This window comes from Synchiropus splendidus, chromosome 2, assembly GCF_027744825.2.
Source record: "Synchiropus splendidus isolate RoL2022-P1 chromosome 2, RoL_Sspl_1.0, whole genome shotgun sequence".
In the NCBI taxonomy this organism is placed as follows: Eukaryota; Metazoa; Chordata; class Actinopteri; order Syngnathiformes; family Callionymidae; genus Synchiropus; species Synchiropus splendidus.
Genome location: NC_071335.1, coordinates 27,872,626 through 27,890,438, shown reverse-complemented (window position 1 = coordinate 27,890,438; position 17,813 = coordinate 27,872,626). Strand labels below are relative to the sequence as shown.

General features: G+C 43.4%; 2 protein-coding genes across 2 annotated transcripts; both read right to left on the bottom strand.

Moving 5' to 3' along the window:
• Positions 1–1,534: 1,534 nt before the first annotated feature.
• LOC128753437 (keratin, type I cytoskeletal 13-like) lies at positions 1,535–3,354 on the bottom strand. Its single transcript, XM_053855139.1, has 7 exons — positions 2,910–3,354; positions 2,724–2,806; positions 2,490–2,646; positions 2,256–2,417; positions 2,068–2,193; positions 1,762–1,979; positions 1,535–1,678 (listed from the first exon to the last, which is right to left on the bottom strand). Exons 1-7 carry the CDS (start codon positions 3,315–3,317, stop codon positions 1,582–1,584), a joined length of 1,251 nt encoding a protein of 416 aa, XP_053711114.1. The 5' UTR covers positions 3,318–3,354; the 3' UTR covers positions 1,535–1,581.
• A 3,205-nt stretch (positions 3,355–6,559) lies between these two features.
• Positions 6,560–8,491, bottom strand: LOC128754246 (keratin, type I cytoskeletal 13-like). Its single transcript, XM_053856728.1, has 7 exons — positions 7,962–8,491; positions 7,789–7,871; positions 7,555–7,711; positions 7,328–7,489; positions 7,147–7,272; positions 6,841–7,058; positions 6,560–6,767 (listed from the first exon to the last, which is right to left on the bottom strand). The coding sequence occupies exons 1-7, from the start codon at positions 8,412–8,414 to the stop codon at positions 6,665–6,667; spliced, it is 1,302 nt and encodes a 433-aa protein (XP_053712703.1). The 5' UTR covers positions 8,415–8,491; the 3' UTR covers positions 6,560–6,664.
• Positions 8,492–17,813: the final 9,322 nt, after the last annotated feature.

Genomic DNA, 17,813 nt, shown 5'->3' with positions numbered 1-17,813 from the left:
CTTTACTATCTGTCACAGCAGTTTGCATAAGGAAGGATTTTCGTTTAAGAAATGTTTCAATGCTTTTCCTTTGTTCACAGTAATTTAAAACTCTATTAATGGATCATTTTTATAAAAAACAATAAACCAGGTTGAAGGAAAACAGAAGTTCTGTCCTTTTTACTTGATTCATGCTGTTACTATTCAATCCTTCAGTGAACATACTCATCCTATATTTGGTTTAGGAATCATTCTGGTTATTTAAATTCTGACTAAAACCCTTTCAAAGTCGAAGTGAACATTGCGTCCAGCAGAGGTCTCAAACAAGCACACGAGGGTCCAACCTTTTTGACACTGTCCAAGTAATGATTCAAGCAGTTGGATTGTGCATTTAATGCTATTTGCAGAAAAATTGAATGGAGACCGAAGTCAATGTCCTTCTGCACTATAGTTACTAGGGAATGACTTTCGCATAAATCCTCTGTGTGGTCTCCCTCTGACTCCACCTTGTGAAAATAGATGAATTTGTTTCTTCTTCTTGAACTGCAAACTTACAAGTTCTTTTCCTTCTTTTGTCAAATTCCTTTCATTTGTTTTTGAGAATTTTCCAGATTAATTGTTGACATCTATGATCTGCCAGCAGTTAAGCGTGAACATTGTGAGCTCCGTAGGCATCAACTTACACTGGCTGTGATCTAGTTTTTGGTGACTGTCAATTTTAGCCAGCTTTACATATTAAAACTTGTGCAGGCCAGAGAATATGACGTGACAGGTCGGACTTTTGCCCCGGGCCTTGAGTTTGACACCCGTGAACTACCGCCTTTCATTGAGCAGGCACTTATAAACTTGCAGTCAAACTCATGGAACAGAATCACATGAACCTAAAACAAATAGGGCAACAAGGCTTGCGCCTTAATTTTCCAGTGTCAAGAACTGAAGATGTTTATATTTTTCAACCAAAGTTTATTCGGTAGCTGCAATAAGGAACTAAAGGACTCAAGACTCCCAAATGCTTTATAGCAGCTACAGACAGCAGTGTGGCCGCAGCACTGACCACAATGAAACCATGCCCTATTTAAAAAAATCCTTTTTTCAAAGTTAGTTGGTATGTGGATGTTGAAATGAGAACAATTCACTTGTTTGTGCTTTCTGTTATTCGTACTATAGTGAAATATTATTTCACTATTTTATAGTTTCTTTTACAGAGTCCTCATAGGTAGAACGACAGACATATTCACTCACACCTGCAACACCAAGTTGTTATAACCAGAGATCAGCAACTGTGGTTTCATAGAGCATTGTGTAGTTTCTGGAGTCCAAAAGTTGTTGCTGTCTGGTCATGATCAGTGTGAGCTTTCATTGAATTATTACAAATACTGGAAATAGAAATATGAAAGAGAGCAAGCACCACCTGTGGATCTCTTTAAGTAAAGAATCGTGTCCATTTGACAATGTTAGAGTGTTTGGTGGAGATAGAAAAGGAGGACAGAGCGGCCTGTGAGTTCAGAAACTTTTATTCAATCCATTTTATTGATGGAACTCTAGGATTTGAAGTCTCAGTGCTCAGCCTCAGTCGCTCCCCTGTGGTCACTGTGAGACACATTAGCTCCTGGTGGTAGAAGTTGAGGAGGTCACCACCTGTCCATCAACCACTTCCTCAGTGACGATGACCACTCTGGTGCTGGTGCTGGTGGTGGACCTGGAGTTGAGAGGAGAAGTTTGGTTATTGAAAAAGCTCACTTGAAGAGCAGGTTGCAGCAGCACCCAGCTTCCTTGTCTTACCTCGCCTCTCCGTCCAGCAGCCTCCTGTATTCAGCAATCTCCAGCTCCAGACGAGTCTTGATGTCAAGCAGCATTTTGTACTCCTGGCTCTGGTTCTCAATGTCGGCACGCAGACCCATCAGCTGTTCTTCCAGACTGGTCACCTGCATCTGGAGGCTTTGGAGTTTCATGGAGTATCGTGCCTCTGTTTCTGCAAGAGTTCCTTCCAGAGCCGCTTTCTGAGGAAGATACCAAGCAACTGAAGTGAGCAACAATGACTGTGAGGACTGTGGAAGCTTGCTGAGGAGCTGGAACGTTCAGAATTACCATGCTAAGCTGGGACTGGAGCTCGATTTCCAAACTCTGCACTGTGCGACGGACCTCAGAGATCTCTGACTTGGAGGTCTGGAGAGTCTCTGTGCTGATAGCCACCTCCTTGTTCAATTCCTCTGTCTGCAGCAGAAGAAACGTCAGTTTGTGTTTTGAAGTTGACAGTTTTGAAATGGTGATCTCACCTTGGTCTGGAACCAGGCCTCCAGGTCTCGTGCGTTCTTTGCAGCAACACCCTCGTACTGCTCACGGATCTCACGCATCACAGCGCTCAGGTCAATGCCTGGTTTTGCATCGACCTCAACGTTGACCTGTCCAGCCATGGAGTCCTTCATGGCGGCCATTTCCTGTCAAAACATGATTGTGAGAAACAAACATCCTCAAATAAAGTGAGGAAGGGAAACGTGACAGAAACTGACCTCCAGGTGGTTCCTCTTGAGGAAGATCAGCTCCTCCTTCAAGCCTTCAATCTGCATCTCCAGGTCTGATCTGGCCAAGGTCAGCTCATCCAACATCCTCTTCAGGCCGGCGATATCTGCTTCCACTGACTGGCGCATGGCGAGTTCATTCTCATACCTTCATTACAGAGAAACAAACACATGAACATGTTGACCCTCAAAACTCCTGATCTACCTGAGGACCAGGTGACTCACTTGGTCCTGAAGTCGTCTGCTGCCAGTTTGGCGTTGTCAATAGCCAGATAGATTCCACCGTTGATCCTGGTGGCGTCCAGGATCTGTGTGACAGGGAAAGAGGAAGTTAAAGATTACCACATTTGAATCATTACTCATTACTGATACAAGTTAATCATTTACTGTTTCCGTCATCAGTATTCATACCTTTCCCTGCAGGTCAGCGATGGTGACCTGGTGAGCTGTGTAGTCTCTTGCAGAGGGGGAGGTCTTGCTCTCCAGGAACTGGCGAATCTTCAGCTCCAGGTCAGCATTGGCCGCCTCTAGTTTGCGCACCTTCTCCAGGTAAGTGGCCAGACGGTCGTTCAGGTTCTGCATGGTGGCCTTCTCGTTGGCTCCAACGTGGAGGTCCATGCCTCCTGCTGCACCTCCTCCCATGCCAAACCCAAAGCCAGCAGCACTACCTCCTGAGCTGAAGGAGCGGGAGGCCACTGAGGCTTTTACTCCAGAGCCACCAGCGCCACCGTACACGGACAGTGACCTACGGGCGGAACCACCTCCCATCCCGTAGCTGCCAGATGAGCTTCTGATGCTGCTGGATCTGAACACCTCCATGGTAAGATCTGCTCGGTGGGTCTCTGTGCCTTGGAGAGCTGATGAGGACTGAGATGCAGAGCTCAGCCCTCACTGCCCTTTTATCCTCATTGTGGCTGCCTGGGAGGCGACACCTGTTGCTCTGAGGGAGGAGACATTCCTTACATATCGGCTGTGCTGCACCTATACATGCTATGTGGTCATCTGCACCTTTCCCCGAGGGTTGGAGTGGAGAGAGCTGTAGATGTCAAGTCTGATGACGAACACTGCTCCTGTATGAAAGTGCGTTCTTGTGACATCTATCTAGGATATTCTCTTCCTATTGTACGGATAGTGAAACTTCTCATCTCCAGCTTTGGCCATTTGTTGCTGTGCATTGTGAATTGTGGCCACTGTCAGCACCATGGGCAGGCCAAGCTGCTGAGAGAGATCATCCACTATCTACATCGGGCCTGGCAAACCCGTGGCTTCCGTACTGAATAGTAACAACATGAATCCCGCGGCTCTTCACCAAATGAGCCACCAAACTGGCTGCGATTTTGAAGCTGCGATTGAGATGATTGTTTGTACAGGAAATAAGATGAAAAAGTAAGAGGTATTCCGGCGAAATGTCAAAATATTGTTCAAAGACTTTGACTTGCGTTTAACTTTGAAACATAAACAATAAACCTCGTGCCAGTCAGTGGAAGCCGGGCAGGCTTGGCGTACGATCAGTGCCGATGTGAGTCGCTGTCCTAAGACATAGACTGTCATCAGATCCACCATCAACACAATTTACATGACACAGTTCCACGTTTCACTTTGTCATTCCCTAAACTAAACGTATGGCATGTGTTTCAACTATTATTCATTGTTTAATTCAGAGGAGTGGAGATGAGACGCTCCACCCTGCAGCGTCGCTCACACACACAGACCAGGGCCATGTTATTGGTGGCATGAGCCACGTAAAAAAATATACAGTGGAACCTCGGTTTTCGAACGTCCCAGACTTCGAACAAATCGGAGTTCAAATGAAAATTTCGAGATTTTTTTGCTTCTGATTTCGAATGAAAATCCAGAACTCGAAAAAACATAACGTGCGCGGATCGATCAGTTGGTTATTGTGTATAACGCAGCCTCTGTATGCAGACGTGTCCTGTTAGCTACATTTACTGACTGTTTTTTCTTCATATTGAGGTGTAAAACCTTTCCTGTCTCCACACTGGACCGTGGTAGAGTGTCACAGGGGAGGTGCTCGCAGGGCCATCGCTAACCAGGGTAAAGATTCATGTACTGCTCCCTTTGTCCTGCTCTAAAACACCTAGACGGAGACAGCGACCCGGTGTAGGCAGAGCATGGCCATCAGTGAGGTCAATATCTTCAACTCTTACAGAGAGCAGCCAATTCATTGCTTTTTTAGTGCAAGTTTGGACTGGGCGTAGTATCCTCCATATGCTGCCATCTATGTGGATAACCATCTATAGCAAGGGAGTCAAGCTCAATAAGGACAGGGCCTGACCTTTGGAACACAATACTATGAGCCTAACATTATAGCTGGCAGTTGTTTTACAGGAAATATGACTCTAATCATAGAGAACGGACTTGCTGTAACTCAGTGCTTTGCTTATTTTCTGTTGTGCTCCCCAAAGGAAGAAGTTTCACGCCTCCCAATCCTCCACCGCCTCTGTAAATAGTATCATTTGTCTATAAAATTGTTATAAGTACACCTCTGCCTAGCATTGTATATTTGTTAGCATTAAAGAAAAGAAAAAAGAAAGTAATATAGATCAACTTACAATGAAGAATAACTTTATTAACATTGTTTTTGTCTGTAAAAGAAAAGACTTAAAGTCCATCAATTTGCCTGAAAAAAAAAAAAAGTCATGAGTGGATGTGCAATTACACTTATGGCAAAAAAGTATGTTCCCCGGGGTCACATGCGCCCCACCGGCATCGCTCCGCTCCCCTAAGGATACGATGAGTGAAATAGCTAAGGATATGATGGTGAGAAGAAAAGAGTGGAAGTGGTGCTCGGCTGTCTGATGTCATGCAAAGTGCCAGTGTCACATTGACCTAATGACATTTTCAGTCGGGAGTCAAGAGTCCATTGCAGCCAAACAAGCAGCACCAGACTGATGATGAACTGAGTCCAGGCTTGGGGCACCTGACTGGTGAAAAAGTACTTTGAGGAATACTAACTGCCACTCACTCTGAGCTCAGTGGATATGTTGGCCAACAAAGCCATCAGATAGTAACCTTTAGTTGACCGACTAGGTCACTCTATATCAAGTATTCACCATGAAATATGTTTTGAAAATAGGACAAAATGTTCATGATAAGGCTGAACATTGAATGTTTCAGCAGCCCCCTTTCTTCTGGTACTGAGGTCAGCATCACACAGACGAAGAACAAGACATGTATGTGGGTCATCTCTGCTGCTCTTTGTCATATAAGAGTTCTCTTTTGACCATTCCGGACTGAAGGAGGTCTGTCTTTTCAGCATGCGAAGCTGGAGCTAGCACAGGAGCGTTCTTTTGTTGTCCAGTTCAGTTGCACCCTCAAAAGCAGCACATAAAAAGGTGTCCGAACTCGGGCTGCGCCGAGCACCAGTGAAGGGGTTAAAAACCTGGATTGTCTGCCCTAAAACCGCGACGTTACCCTGCTTGGCCCTCTTCGTGATGTCACTCTGTATGCGGGATTTATTGATTGTTGATGGTTCCTGTATACCTTTTACAGTTTGCCATGGGACTTCAAATATTTGGTCATCCATTAGCAGAAAAAACCCCACACACATCAGATAAACACTGACGTAAACATTAGCCCACATTCTTCCTCATCACCAGCTTCAATATATATTACACCGACACTACTTTGTGACTGCATTTTTCAGCATCCAATATATACGTATCCATTTACATGACATGTCATGACAAACCCTCGACTATTATGCGGAATGCACCGTCTCTTGGTTTGTGAAAATTAAGATACATTACAACTATATTTAAAAGAAAATGGAAGCTTTTGAAAAGTGTCTTCAGTCTACTGAAGTGAGAATCTATTATGAGGTAACCAATAAAGGAGCAGGTTACCACAGATCACGAGCAATGGTTTCTGGGTGCTGCTAGGATGCTCCTTCGCACCACTGCGTTTGCATCTACTGTTTTTTTTTTCTCAAGTTGCAAGACATATTTTGAAGATGTTGAAGCTGTATTTCAATATGACTTTCCATGTTGATTTAATGCTGTTTTTCTTCAGATGACCCAATCAAGAAACAGAACACCATATAAGTTCAGAGAGTTTTATTCAATCCAGCATATTTGTGATGGAACTCATGGAATTGAATGTCTCGGTCCTCAGCCGTTCCTGACGCAGTTGTTTCATTGGACAGTTTAGCTGGTGGTCTTAGAAGAGGACACCACCTTGCCATTAACCATTTCCTCCGTGACAATGACCACTTTGGTGGTGGTGCTGCTGCTGCTGCTGGAGGATTTGCTGTGAAGAAATGAGGTGTCGGAACAGATGTGTGAAGCTGTGATTGTAGCAGCACCCAGCTTCCTTGTCTTACCTCGCCTCTCCGTCCAGCAGCCTCCTGTATTCAGCAATCTCCATCTCCAGTCGAGTCTTGATGTCAAGCAACATTTGGTACTCCTGGCTCTGCTTCTCAATGTCGGTACGCAGACACATGATCTGTTCTTCCAGACTGGTCACCTGCATCTGGAGGCTTTGGAGTTTCATGGAGTATCGCGCCTCTGTTTCTGCAAGAGTTCCTTCCAGAGCCGCTTTCTGAGGAAGATACCAAGCAACTGAAGTGAGCAACAATGACTGTGAGGACTGTGGAAGCTTGCTGAGGAGCTGGAACGTTCAGAATTACCATGGTAAGCTGAGACTGGAGCTCGATTTCCAAGCCCTGCAGTGTGCGACGGATATCAGAGATCTCTGACTTGGAGGTCTGGAGGGTCTCTGTGCTGATAGCCACCTCCTTGTTCAGATCCTCTGTCTGCAGCAGAAGAAACGTCAGTTTGTGTTTTAAAGTTTTGAAATGGTGATCCCACCTTCTTCAGGAACCAGGCCTCCAGGTCTCGTGCGTTCTTTGCAGCAACACCCTCGTACTGCTCACGGATCTCTTCCATGACAGCGTTCAGGTCAATACCTGGTTTTGCATCGACCTCAACGTGGACCTGTCCAGCCATAGAGTCTTTCATGGCAGCCATTTCCTGTTGAAAACATGATTGTGAGAAACTAACATCGTCTTGATAAACGGGAAACATGAAAAATTAACCTCAAGGTGGTTCTTCTTGAGGAAGATCAGCTCCTCCTTCAGGCCTTCAATCTGCATCTCCAGGTCTGATCTGGCCAAGGTCAGCTCATCCAACATCCTCTTCAGGCCGGCGATATCTGCTTCCACTGACTGGCGCATGGCGAGTTCATTCTCATACCTTCATGACAGAGAAACAAACACATGAACGTGTTGACCCTCAAAACTCTTGGTCTACCTGAGAACCAGGTGACTCACTTGATCCTGAAGTCGTCTGCTGCTAGTTTGGCGTTGTCAATAGCCAGATAGATTCCACCATTGACCCTGGTGGCATCCTGGATCTGCAAGACATGGCCATTAATGAGTTTGAGCTCCCAGGGGGTTTCAAACAGCTACACAATCCAAATATTGTTCACTAAAGTCACACCTACCTTTCCCTGCAGCTCGGCGATGGTTGCATAATAAGCATCGTAGTTTCTTGCAGTGGGGGAGGTCTTGCTCTCCAGGAACTGGCGGATCTTCAGCTCCAGCTCAGCGTTGGCCGCCTCTAGTTTGCGCACCTTGTCCAGGTAAGTGGCCAGACGGTCATTCAGGTTCTGCATGGTGGCCTTCTCATTGGCTCCAACGTGGAGGTCCATGCCTCCTCCAGCACCTCCAGCACCTGCACCCATGCCGAACGCAAAGCCAGCACCGGCACCTCCACCACCTCCACCACCCCTTGCGCTGAGGGTGTAGCTGGCCACTGAGGATCTAATTCCACCGCCGCCTGAACCGCCATGCACAGAGAAAGCCTTCCTAAATGAACCACCTCCACTTCTCATGCCAAAGCTTCCCATTCCGCTTCCTGAGGAGGATCGGATGCTGGAAGATCTGTACATTTCCATGGTGAGGTCTGTTCACTGGTCTCTGTGCCTTGGAGAGCAGAGGGTGGACCGAGATGCAGAACTTACTCTTCACTCCTCTTTTATCCTCATGGCCCTGGCATGGGAGGGAATACCAGCCGTGCTGAAGGGAGGAGACCTACCTGAATTGATTCTCTACTCCACCTACTCATGCAGGGCACTCTCATTTGTGTAGTGAGAGTATAATTACATTTATAATTATCAAAGTTGGCAGATGAACTTTTGGATTCTGGAGTGTGTAATATGGCCACACCTCCGGCTAGTTTTTCAGTCCAATCCTGGAGGCTACAAACCGGTTCTGACAGGTGATCTGTCTTCAGTGTCATGAATCTTGAACAAGGCTGCTTTTCAAACCTAGCTCAAGCTTTTATGTAACCAGGCAAACAGCAAATGTAAATAATAGCGTTATATTTCACAGCAGCATGCGCCTTTTTGTGTTGGTTAAAACACAAAATATGTTTGTGTTGATGTTCAGGAAAAGCTCTGCAGCCCCTAACTCTACCCCACAATATGCATGTGAATGTTTCCAGCTTCAGATGGAAGTAACACTGATTTGTTTTTCTGTGGCTTTGCATTTCAGACATCAAACTAATGCACGCCATACGTTTTCTTCAACATAGAGATATAATTTACAAGTGGGAACAGTGACACTTCCAAGCTTCAAATTCACTGCTGTGTAACCTGCAGGTGCGCTCAGTGCCCACCATTTGCAGTTCAGCGAGGATCGTTTTATTGCTGTGTGTGTGTGTGAGGTTCAGTGGGTGTGGCAGCGGCTGGGAGCACGTTGCAAGAACACACTCAGAGATCATTTATGTAAGCCTGAACGCATCGCGATGATGAACTGAACTAGTTGAGAAGAGACTAGAATTCAGTGGATCACATGAGTTGGGCTCCAGTGTGGTGGAAACATCCATTTGCATTGCTGTCTCACTGTTTCTTGTACTGTGGAGCTAAGCTTGGTCAGCTATTAGCTTAGGAAATAATTGGCCGCTGACTTAACGCATAGTTTGAAGCTGAAAAGCTTGTTCAGTGATGCACATGTTTTGCTATCATTGAATAAATGTATCTTTCGTTCTGCTGAATTCTCCATTACGAGGTTGATTCTGATTTTGGTGCGTTGGCAAACAAAAAACCCGCAATAGAGACCTTAGACCAGGAAGTAGAACAGACGTACTGTAGTCTGCTATATATACCGGTGCAAGTATATGTAGTATTTTTCTCATATAAAGGTTTTGCATCATGTCGAAAGTGCCATCACATTCTTCATTTGAAGTTGCTGTTACTCTAAAAGGATTGTCAATGTTACTTTCAGCGCTGTTTATTTTCCATCTCTTGTTTAACTCTATAATATTGGATTATCTTCAACGTCCAGGTCAGCCAGCATAAACTATATTTCGTCCACATAAAATATCCAGCTACCTTCAGACAAAAACATACCTGATCTTACAAGAGGTTTATGTTAATGTAAAATCACAATTGTTTTGATTTGGTTTGGTTGTAGATTTTAAAGCTAGTTTCTTGTTTGTTTTTCATTTTGTTTCTTGAAATACAACGTTCCAAAGTCTTTGACAAACTTTGGAATGTTGCTCAGCATATCTGATGTGTAGCCCTGCAGCCATTTGCAGCCCTTGATCGGAAGCAATGGTACTGCTTTGATCCTGTAAGACAATGGTTCTCCCCCCAGGACCAAGTACACGTTTCACGCCCCCCAACTCTCTGTCGCCTCTGTAAATAGTTTCATTTGTCAGAAAATTAATATAAGTACACGTCTGCATAACATTGTATCCTTGTTAACAAAAGACAGAAAAGATAAAAGAGAGATCAACTTACAATGAATAATAACTTTATTAACATTGTTTTTGCAATGTAAATTGGTAAATTTAAAATACATAACAATAAGTGTAAAATTTCAACCCTAACTTTTTAAAACAAATACATTTCGATTTAAAGGTCAGCTCTCGCAAAAGATCACATTATTTGGATTGTTCCCAAGGTGAGCCACGAGGAGGCACCGCTAATTATCTAAGTAAAGTAAATAACCAACCATTTCAACATATTACGTTTTGTGCAGTAAAAATTACATTACAGAATAGTATTAGCATTTTTTAGTTTTTTTATGATGCATCATGAAGTCAATATCCAGAAGTAAGGATTTTAACATGACTTGAAGTATACTAGTCCAGTTGGGACTCGAGTGTAATAATTTGTCTTGAAAAATGTATGAAAGTATTGTTGCATTCAAACCAACCAATGTGCCAATATGAAGCCTGATGTAGTTATTACTTTACACAAGCAAATGGCAGACACCTTTATGTAGTGTATAGTGACGCTGCTTAGCGACAGTGAGTCCTTTAGCCGCTTGTTCGTGTGTACAGTATAGTGCAAGATTTTTCATATTTATAGTTCGTATCACATGGAACCGATTTCAATCTACAGCCTTTAGAAAGAGCAAAAGTTGAATATCTAATGGAAAACCATTAACGGATAACAAGCTAACTTCGTGCTAAACAAATGTTGTGCAACAACCTAAGCAAATAAACTTCAGAAGTTTCTTTTTTATTTGAAAGGTGCAGTGGTTTGAACCATTTTTAATAGCTGCTTCAAACAAGCTGCAGCCAAACGTTCACAGACGCGGGAGGGGCAGGCAGAAGGTTTGAAAACTGTTGGCTAAAAAGCTTTACCTTCACAACACAAAGACGGTGACGAACCTTAAATGACTCAGACGCTAAACCGGAGTTCATAGCAAGAATAGAGAAACTTTTGAAGTCAAGGTTGGCAGTTTGATGTTCTGATTAAAAGGCTTAACATGCTGGAAGACATGTGATCCGATTATTCGGCGGAAGTAATGCAGATACACACACAGCTCTATTTAAAGAGAAGTATGATGTTAGCGTCTTAGCTTGAATTCAGGCACAAATGATCACGAACATAAGCACAGTTTCCAGTTTAAATGAATCGTGATACAATCCGTCCAATGTTATTTTTGCCAGGTTTTTATGTTCAGTCAGTTAAAAAGAGTGTACAGGTTTTTGAGGCCGCTGCAGGGCGTGGAAGGGTTGCGGCAGTGTGTGCCAACCCGCGACACACACCTTATGTGACATGTGTGAAACTCAAGGCCTGGGGGCCAAATGTGTCCCGCCCAGCACGTTGTGTGGCTCACAAGACTTTTAAATACATGTTGTTCCCTTGAATTGCAATTCACGACTAATTTAGAGTTGAGCAAAAACTAGCGCTTTGGGTAGCAGAGAAGATAAATGTCAGTCTTTAGACAGGAGCATGCAGGTGCGAGGGAAGCAATGCCTGTTTCGGCCTCTCGAGCGGATGAGTTTGACACACCTGCCTTATGTAATCCAGCAAGTGGGTGGGAGGAGAGCTATAGGTAGACGCCACCATGCTAAAATGCTGGAATGTAGCGACAATAATAGCTTAATACTGCAACCTGTTCGGCTGTCATTCTCATGAATATGGATTTTTGAGTGGCACTATCTTCCTGATTGTACTACAGTTAGCTTGTAGGTGTAGATCTATGAAGCCATGTGGAAGTTCTCCTTGCTTATACTTAATACATTTAAGATTTTTAAATATGGACAAACCTGCTCAAACCGTGAGTCCAGCCAAATGTGGCAGTATTTAATTAAACCTTGAAGATGAGGACAGAGGACAAAAAAAAAAGTCACAGATTTACATATTTATTTTAGTGCAGGCGCTAAAGCTAGTTACTCGAGCTAATTGATCTTTTGTGGGAAAACAGCAGCGCATGAAGAGGAGTTATCAGAAATCACACAGGGATTGGCTGCTGTCACAAATGAGGTCATGCTTCCACCGTTTCACCTCCGGCGCTGAGCTCCTCTTAATTCCGCGCTAGTCAGGTTTCATAAATCCAGTTTGACAGATGTGACTGCAGGTGATAAACTGAGCCAGTAAAACAATTCCTCTTTCTTTCTTTTACATTTAAAGTCATTGCTGCAGCTGCTCTGCAAAGATAAAAGCCAAGCAAAATATTATTTCGTTGTTTGTTACCATCTGGACTCTAATTTCACCTCGCAAGTGAGGGGGTGAGAAGCTTGGACATCTTCAGAACCGCTGCTACTCTACATGATGAGAAGGTGGTTGAGGCAGAATTATGAAATGAATATAATAGCAGCTGCATCTGAAATCCGTGTTCGATTTATTAATTCAGTGTTCCATTCTTCCCGGAGCACAAAACAACGTGTATGGTTGTAGAATCCGAACATGAGCTGTGTTACTTAACATATCACTTCAAGTCAGTCTTTTTCAACTTACTACATGATCAAGTCTCCTTCTGGCTTGCTACTTGTTCCAGTCATTTTTTTTAAAGTACTACTTCAAGTCTGCTTCTGACTTGCTACTTTATCAGGGCTTTTTTATCTTCCAGCTTTGTGAAGTCTATTTTGACCTGCTACCACTCTTTGTCTTCTTACTTTATCAAGTCTTCTTCTGACATGTTCCTTCATCAAGTCTGTTTGTGACTTTCGTCTTCTCACGTCTGCTTCTGACTTGCTAATATACCAAGTCTTTTCCAACTTCCAACTTTATCAAGTTTTTGACCTGCTAATTTATTAAACCTGCTTCTGCTTCTTGTTACTATAGTCTTTTTTACTTCTTCTCTTTCAGGTATATTTTTGACTTCCTGCTGTATCAAGTCTGCTTCTGACATGTTACTATATCGAGTCTTTTTATACTTCTTCTCCTTCAAGTCTATTTATGACTTACTGTTTTATCAAGTCTGCTTCTGACATGTTACTATATCAAGTCTTTTTTTACTTCTCCTTCAGATGTTTTTGACTTCCTGCTGTATCAAGTCTGCTTCTGACTTGTTACTATATCAAGTCTTTTTTTACTTCTTTTCCTTCAGATGTTTTTGACTTCCTGCTTTTTCAAGTCTGCTTCTGACTTGTTACTATATCAAGTCTTTGTTTTACTTCTTCTCCTTCAGGTCTGTTTTTTACTCCCTGCTTTACCAAGTTTGCTTCTGACTTGCTGATTCACCAAGTCTGTTTCTGACTTCCTTCTGTGTCTCCAGTGTGCCTGAGACTAACATATATTCAGAGACATCTGACTGAATCTTTGCTGCTCCGTGTCCGTCGTCTTGACAGCAGCAGCCAGCACTGTTTCTCCTTGACATATTGCAGTGTCTCTGCCAGAGGCGGTTCCGCCGACCTAGACCTCTCACATCGCACCCCACACTCTGTATGCGTGCATATGTCGTTCTTTCCCACTTTTCGCTGAGCGCAGCATGTTTTCACTCGTTCTGGCATATCTTCCAAAACCTGTCTTCATGCCCACGGGTCATCCTGAAACCGTGACACTCCCTGTTCTGCAAATGTGTTCTGACAAGAATGGCCTCTTTGTTGCAGAAGATTACTGCAGTACTCCAGCACTTACTATAAAGGTCCAGGTCAGATTGAGTGGCTCATTAATCTTAATCTGTGGTCACACCCACTGATCCCAGGCGAACTTTCTGCCTGCACTAAACCAACACCAGGGCTGCCTCTGGTTCTGGGCTGCCGAGCTAAGAACTCACCGCCATTGCTGACTGGTTGAGGATATGTTCCCCAGAGGGTTTGTCATTATAATTTTGCGACGTTTGCTGAGATTTGAACATCAAGGAGGGTGTGATGATGAGATCTGACTCCCCTGCATCTGTGGGGTGTGTCGGGTCGAACAGGGAGAGCCACACTGAGGGGGCAAAGGTGGATGACTATATGAAACTATGCTGCTGCCATCATGACTGGTTTCCATCCATTCGATTATGTTTAACATAAAGCAGACCTTGACTTGTTTGGCCTGTGTCCATCAATGAAAAAATTCTGTTTTTTTTCCCCAAAGATCCTTTAAGTGCATTTTATGTATAGAATATCTAGAGAAATACAAAATGAAATTCAAAACTTAAAGACCCCTCCCACTTCTAAAAATCTCTACACAGGTTTCCCCATTCTGTGGAGTTTGTGAGATGTACGGCCAATGTCAAAGGTCAATATTCCTGAGGAGAAAGAGTTGGAAATTGTGAGATTAGCACCATCCATTGAGAAGACCAGGACACTTTCTTGGTCAAAAACAGAACAATGACTTGATGAACCTTGATACAGTAGTAGTATGTCACGTACAGTCAATAGAAATGTCTGCCAACATTCTCCTGAACAATTGAATGAACATCTTTTCCAAAAGCCTGGATTTAAATTGCATATTTTTTAAATGTATTTATTCCATCTGGTGGAAAGTCAAAAAGCAGTTGACGTTATTGTTTCATTTCTTTAAATGAAAAAGGATGATGTTTCATATGAAGAAGGGGAAAAAACACCAGTTTCAATTGATTTGCTGAATATTTATGAATGACGGGAGTCAAGATTTGCACAGATTGGGTGTAAATGCAAACATGGTGTGAAGGAAGCATGCACATCTTAGAACCGCATTTGTTGTCAGTTCTCCCTTCGACACAAACCTTGGATGGCTTGACAAGAGGCTCACTGTCGGAGCGTTGAGCTGTCCGTGTGTGCCGTGCACGATAAAGCTCTTCAACTTCTTCCATGGCCTTGTGTTTGTGGACACTTTATTCCAGGGACAAATGTTACAATGAGGAAAGAAGATGTTAGGATTTCATGCGCTCCGGACTGCCGTCGACACAAATGCACCACTGTGAAGTTGTTGTTTATTGCATTTGGAAGTTCCCAGCAGGGCGTAGCTTTTTCTCAAAGAATCTGTCACTCATCTGATTGTTCAGTTTATGTTGGTGCTCAGTAAGATTATGAAGCAGGTGATTGTTTGATGTGGGCACACATTTACTGCCTGCATTGTCCCAACTACGTAGGACACATTCGATTTCCTCCCAGTGAATAATGCAGCAGGAATGCGCCAGAGTTTGAGGTGTGGCGCCGCATCCAGGGTGTGAGGTGCGGAAAGCCGTGGTGACTGATTTATGGCTTATTTTATTAGAGGTGCCACTGAGCTGCAGGCACTTTGTGCTGCAAGCCAAGGATGAAGCTAAAGAGTTTAGAGTTCGCACATAGTTTTGTTAAAACCATGTCAAGAGCAGCTTTTGGCTTATTTACAGCCTAACACACTGCAGTCATGTTTCCATCGAGTTAGTAACGACTTCTGAAAAATGCATTTAAGAGTCAGTTCGAAATTCTTTATAAACCTCTTAGACCCTCACGTAGGGAACAGAAAGGTATGTTGGAAATGCTGCTGCCGCTGCTCAGACCTGAGAAAAAGAGCTTTGAAAAACCAGGGTGTGTTCCTTTCATGTCAGCTTTATCACACCGAGTATCTTTCCACTCAGGCGGAGAGAAATCTCAGGCATGAGAGCGCACTGATCTGATTCATTTTTGGTCCCGTCGGGACCGGTTTCTGCAGCACCTGGCTACAACTAGCAGGCACTTGATCCAGCAAGGTCAGCGCCCAGTCACGCCCTAGTCAGTCTTCTTGTTCCAAAGTCAGCAGCAGATCACAGTCGGGTCTAATTTCATACTCACCGGCAGCAGATTTAGTAGCAGTAAAAGCCTACTATATACTCGTTATATATACTAAGTCACAATGAGCTACCATTCTATTCTATATTGTTCTCTCTGCAGCAGGTTCAGAAATGGAGGTAGCTGAGGCACAATACACAAAGCATCATCAAACATCTGGAAAAGTATCAAACAAAATATAATCAAACCTTTGCTACTTTTTGTTTGAAAATAAAAAAATGAATATGTCTTTACATTTCTTTTCCAAACTTTCCAAACAGGAGGTTCTTCACGTCAAACACTTTTCCAAACAGGAGGTTCTTTGGTCACAGTTGTAAGCTATAAGATGCCTTCTACGCTGTGAAATGCACTTCTGACAAGTTTTTAAAAACGGACTCCAGCACCAAGACTGGTGATGAAAACAAAGTCAGATGGCACATCATGCCAATAGTCACATTGGACCGATGAAAATATGGAGGTTTTGTTGACATTAAAGCGCTCAAATGCGCCTTTTTCATCCCGGGCAATTCTCTGGAGTGCCGCCTCCACAGACCGCCTCAGCTGCGGGGACACGGAGTTGGACCTCATGTTTAGAACTCAAACAGTATTCAATAATGATGCATTTCTTTTGCTGTTTTTTTCTCTGACTTCATGTGGGCCACATCAACATCGGAACAATTTCTGTTTCCCAGTCACATCTTTCAGCTGAAACCAGAGGAACTCCATCTCCTCATCGGTGCATGTGAAGATAAGATAAGAACATCTTGGTTTCATGAGAAAGTCAGATTGATTCACAGCATGATTCATGCATTCAGGCAAGAGACACCTGTCAACAGTCCGTGACGCGCTGCAAAGACTAGCAAGTTTAAAGATGCCCAGTTAAAGATTAGTTTCAGTCTAAGTAGAAATAAAATGTCGCCACACAGTTCATCGTTATTTTTCATTTCGTCTTTGTAAATTCCTCTGGGTGATTTCAAGATGAGATTATACAGATTTAATCCAGTCAAGCAAATATCTTATTTTAAAACAGGGAAGTTTTTATTTTCTTGTTTTTATTTTTGGATTCTACTTACCGTACCAGTTTTGAGTCGCTTCATGATGCCTCTTTTGATCAGGAGATCTTTGTTGTAGATGTCGGGTAAAATAATCTGAACTCTACGGAAGATCATTTCACACACATTTTTTTGATGGATATAAGTGTAAATTAGGTTGAATCAGATCAGCTCAAACATCATGGTGGATGTGCTACAGAGGCGACTTTAATGTCGAGCACCTGGAACCGAACCAAGTCAGCCCTAGTTCATATCTTCAATTTTGACCTTGCTATTGTGCAGTGCAGGACTCAGATGTTCTCATACAGCCACCCACACACACCTCAATGTAATTGAGCAACACCAACTGACCTTTGGGAGCCCAGAAATAAGATCAGGGAAAACACGAAAACTCCGCACAGATGTCAAGATGTCATCACAAATTAGCTGACTTTATCAAACCAGTGCAACAAAGCAGAGAAACAAGTCATGTAAGATTACATCTTTTGTTTTTTGGCCTGTTGTTCGGCGTCACCGAGCAACCACATTCCTGGCAGAACTTCTGCGACAGCATAGCCGGTTCTTCATGACAGAAGTGGCAGCATCGAAACTGCACCGGAGCGGGAATGTCGTTTGCAGTGGCATCAGTGACACGATCTTAAAGCCTCACTGACAAGTTGAAGCAAAGACGTGAGCAAACAAAGGAATCGGCGCTGCACCCTGCCCTGCTCGGCTCCTGACTAACACTGATCCTGAGACAACTTTCTCATCACCTTCACATGAAGTGATGAGTATGTTTCCATGGTAAAATAATGTGTATAATACAGACAAGCATGTATTTAAAACGTCTGAAATACATTTGAAATAGACGGCTGTTAGAT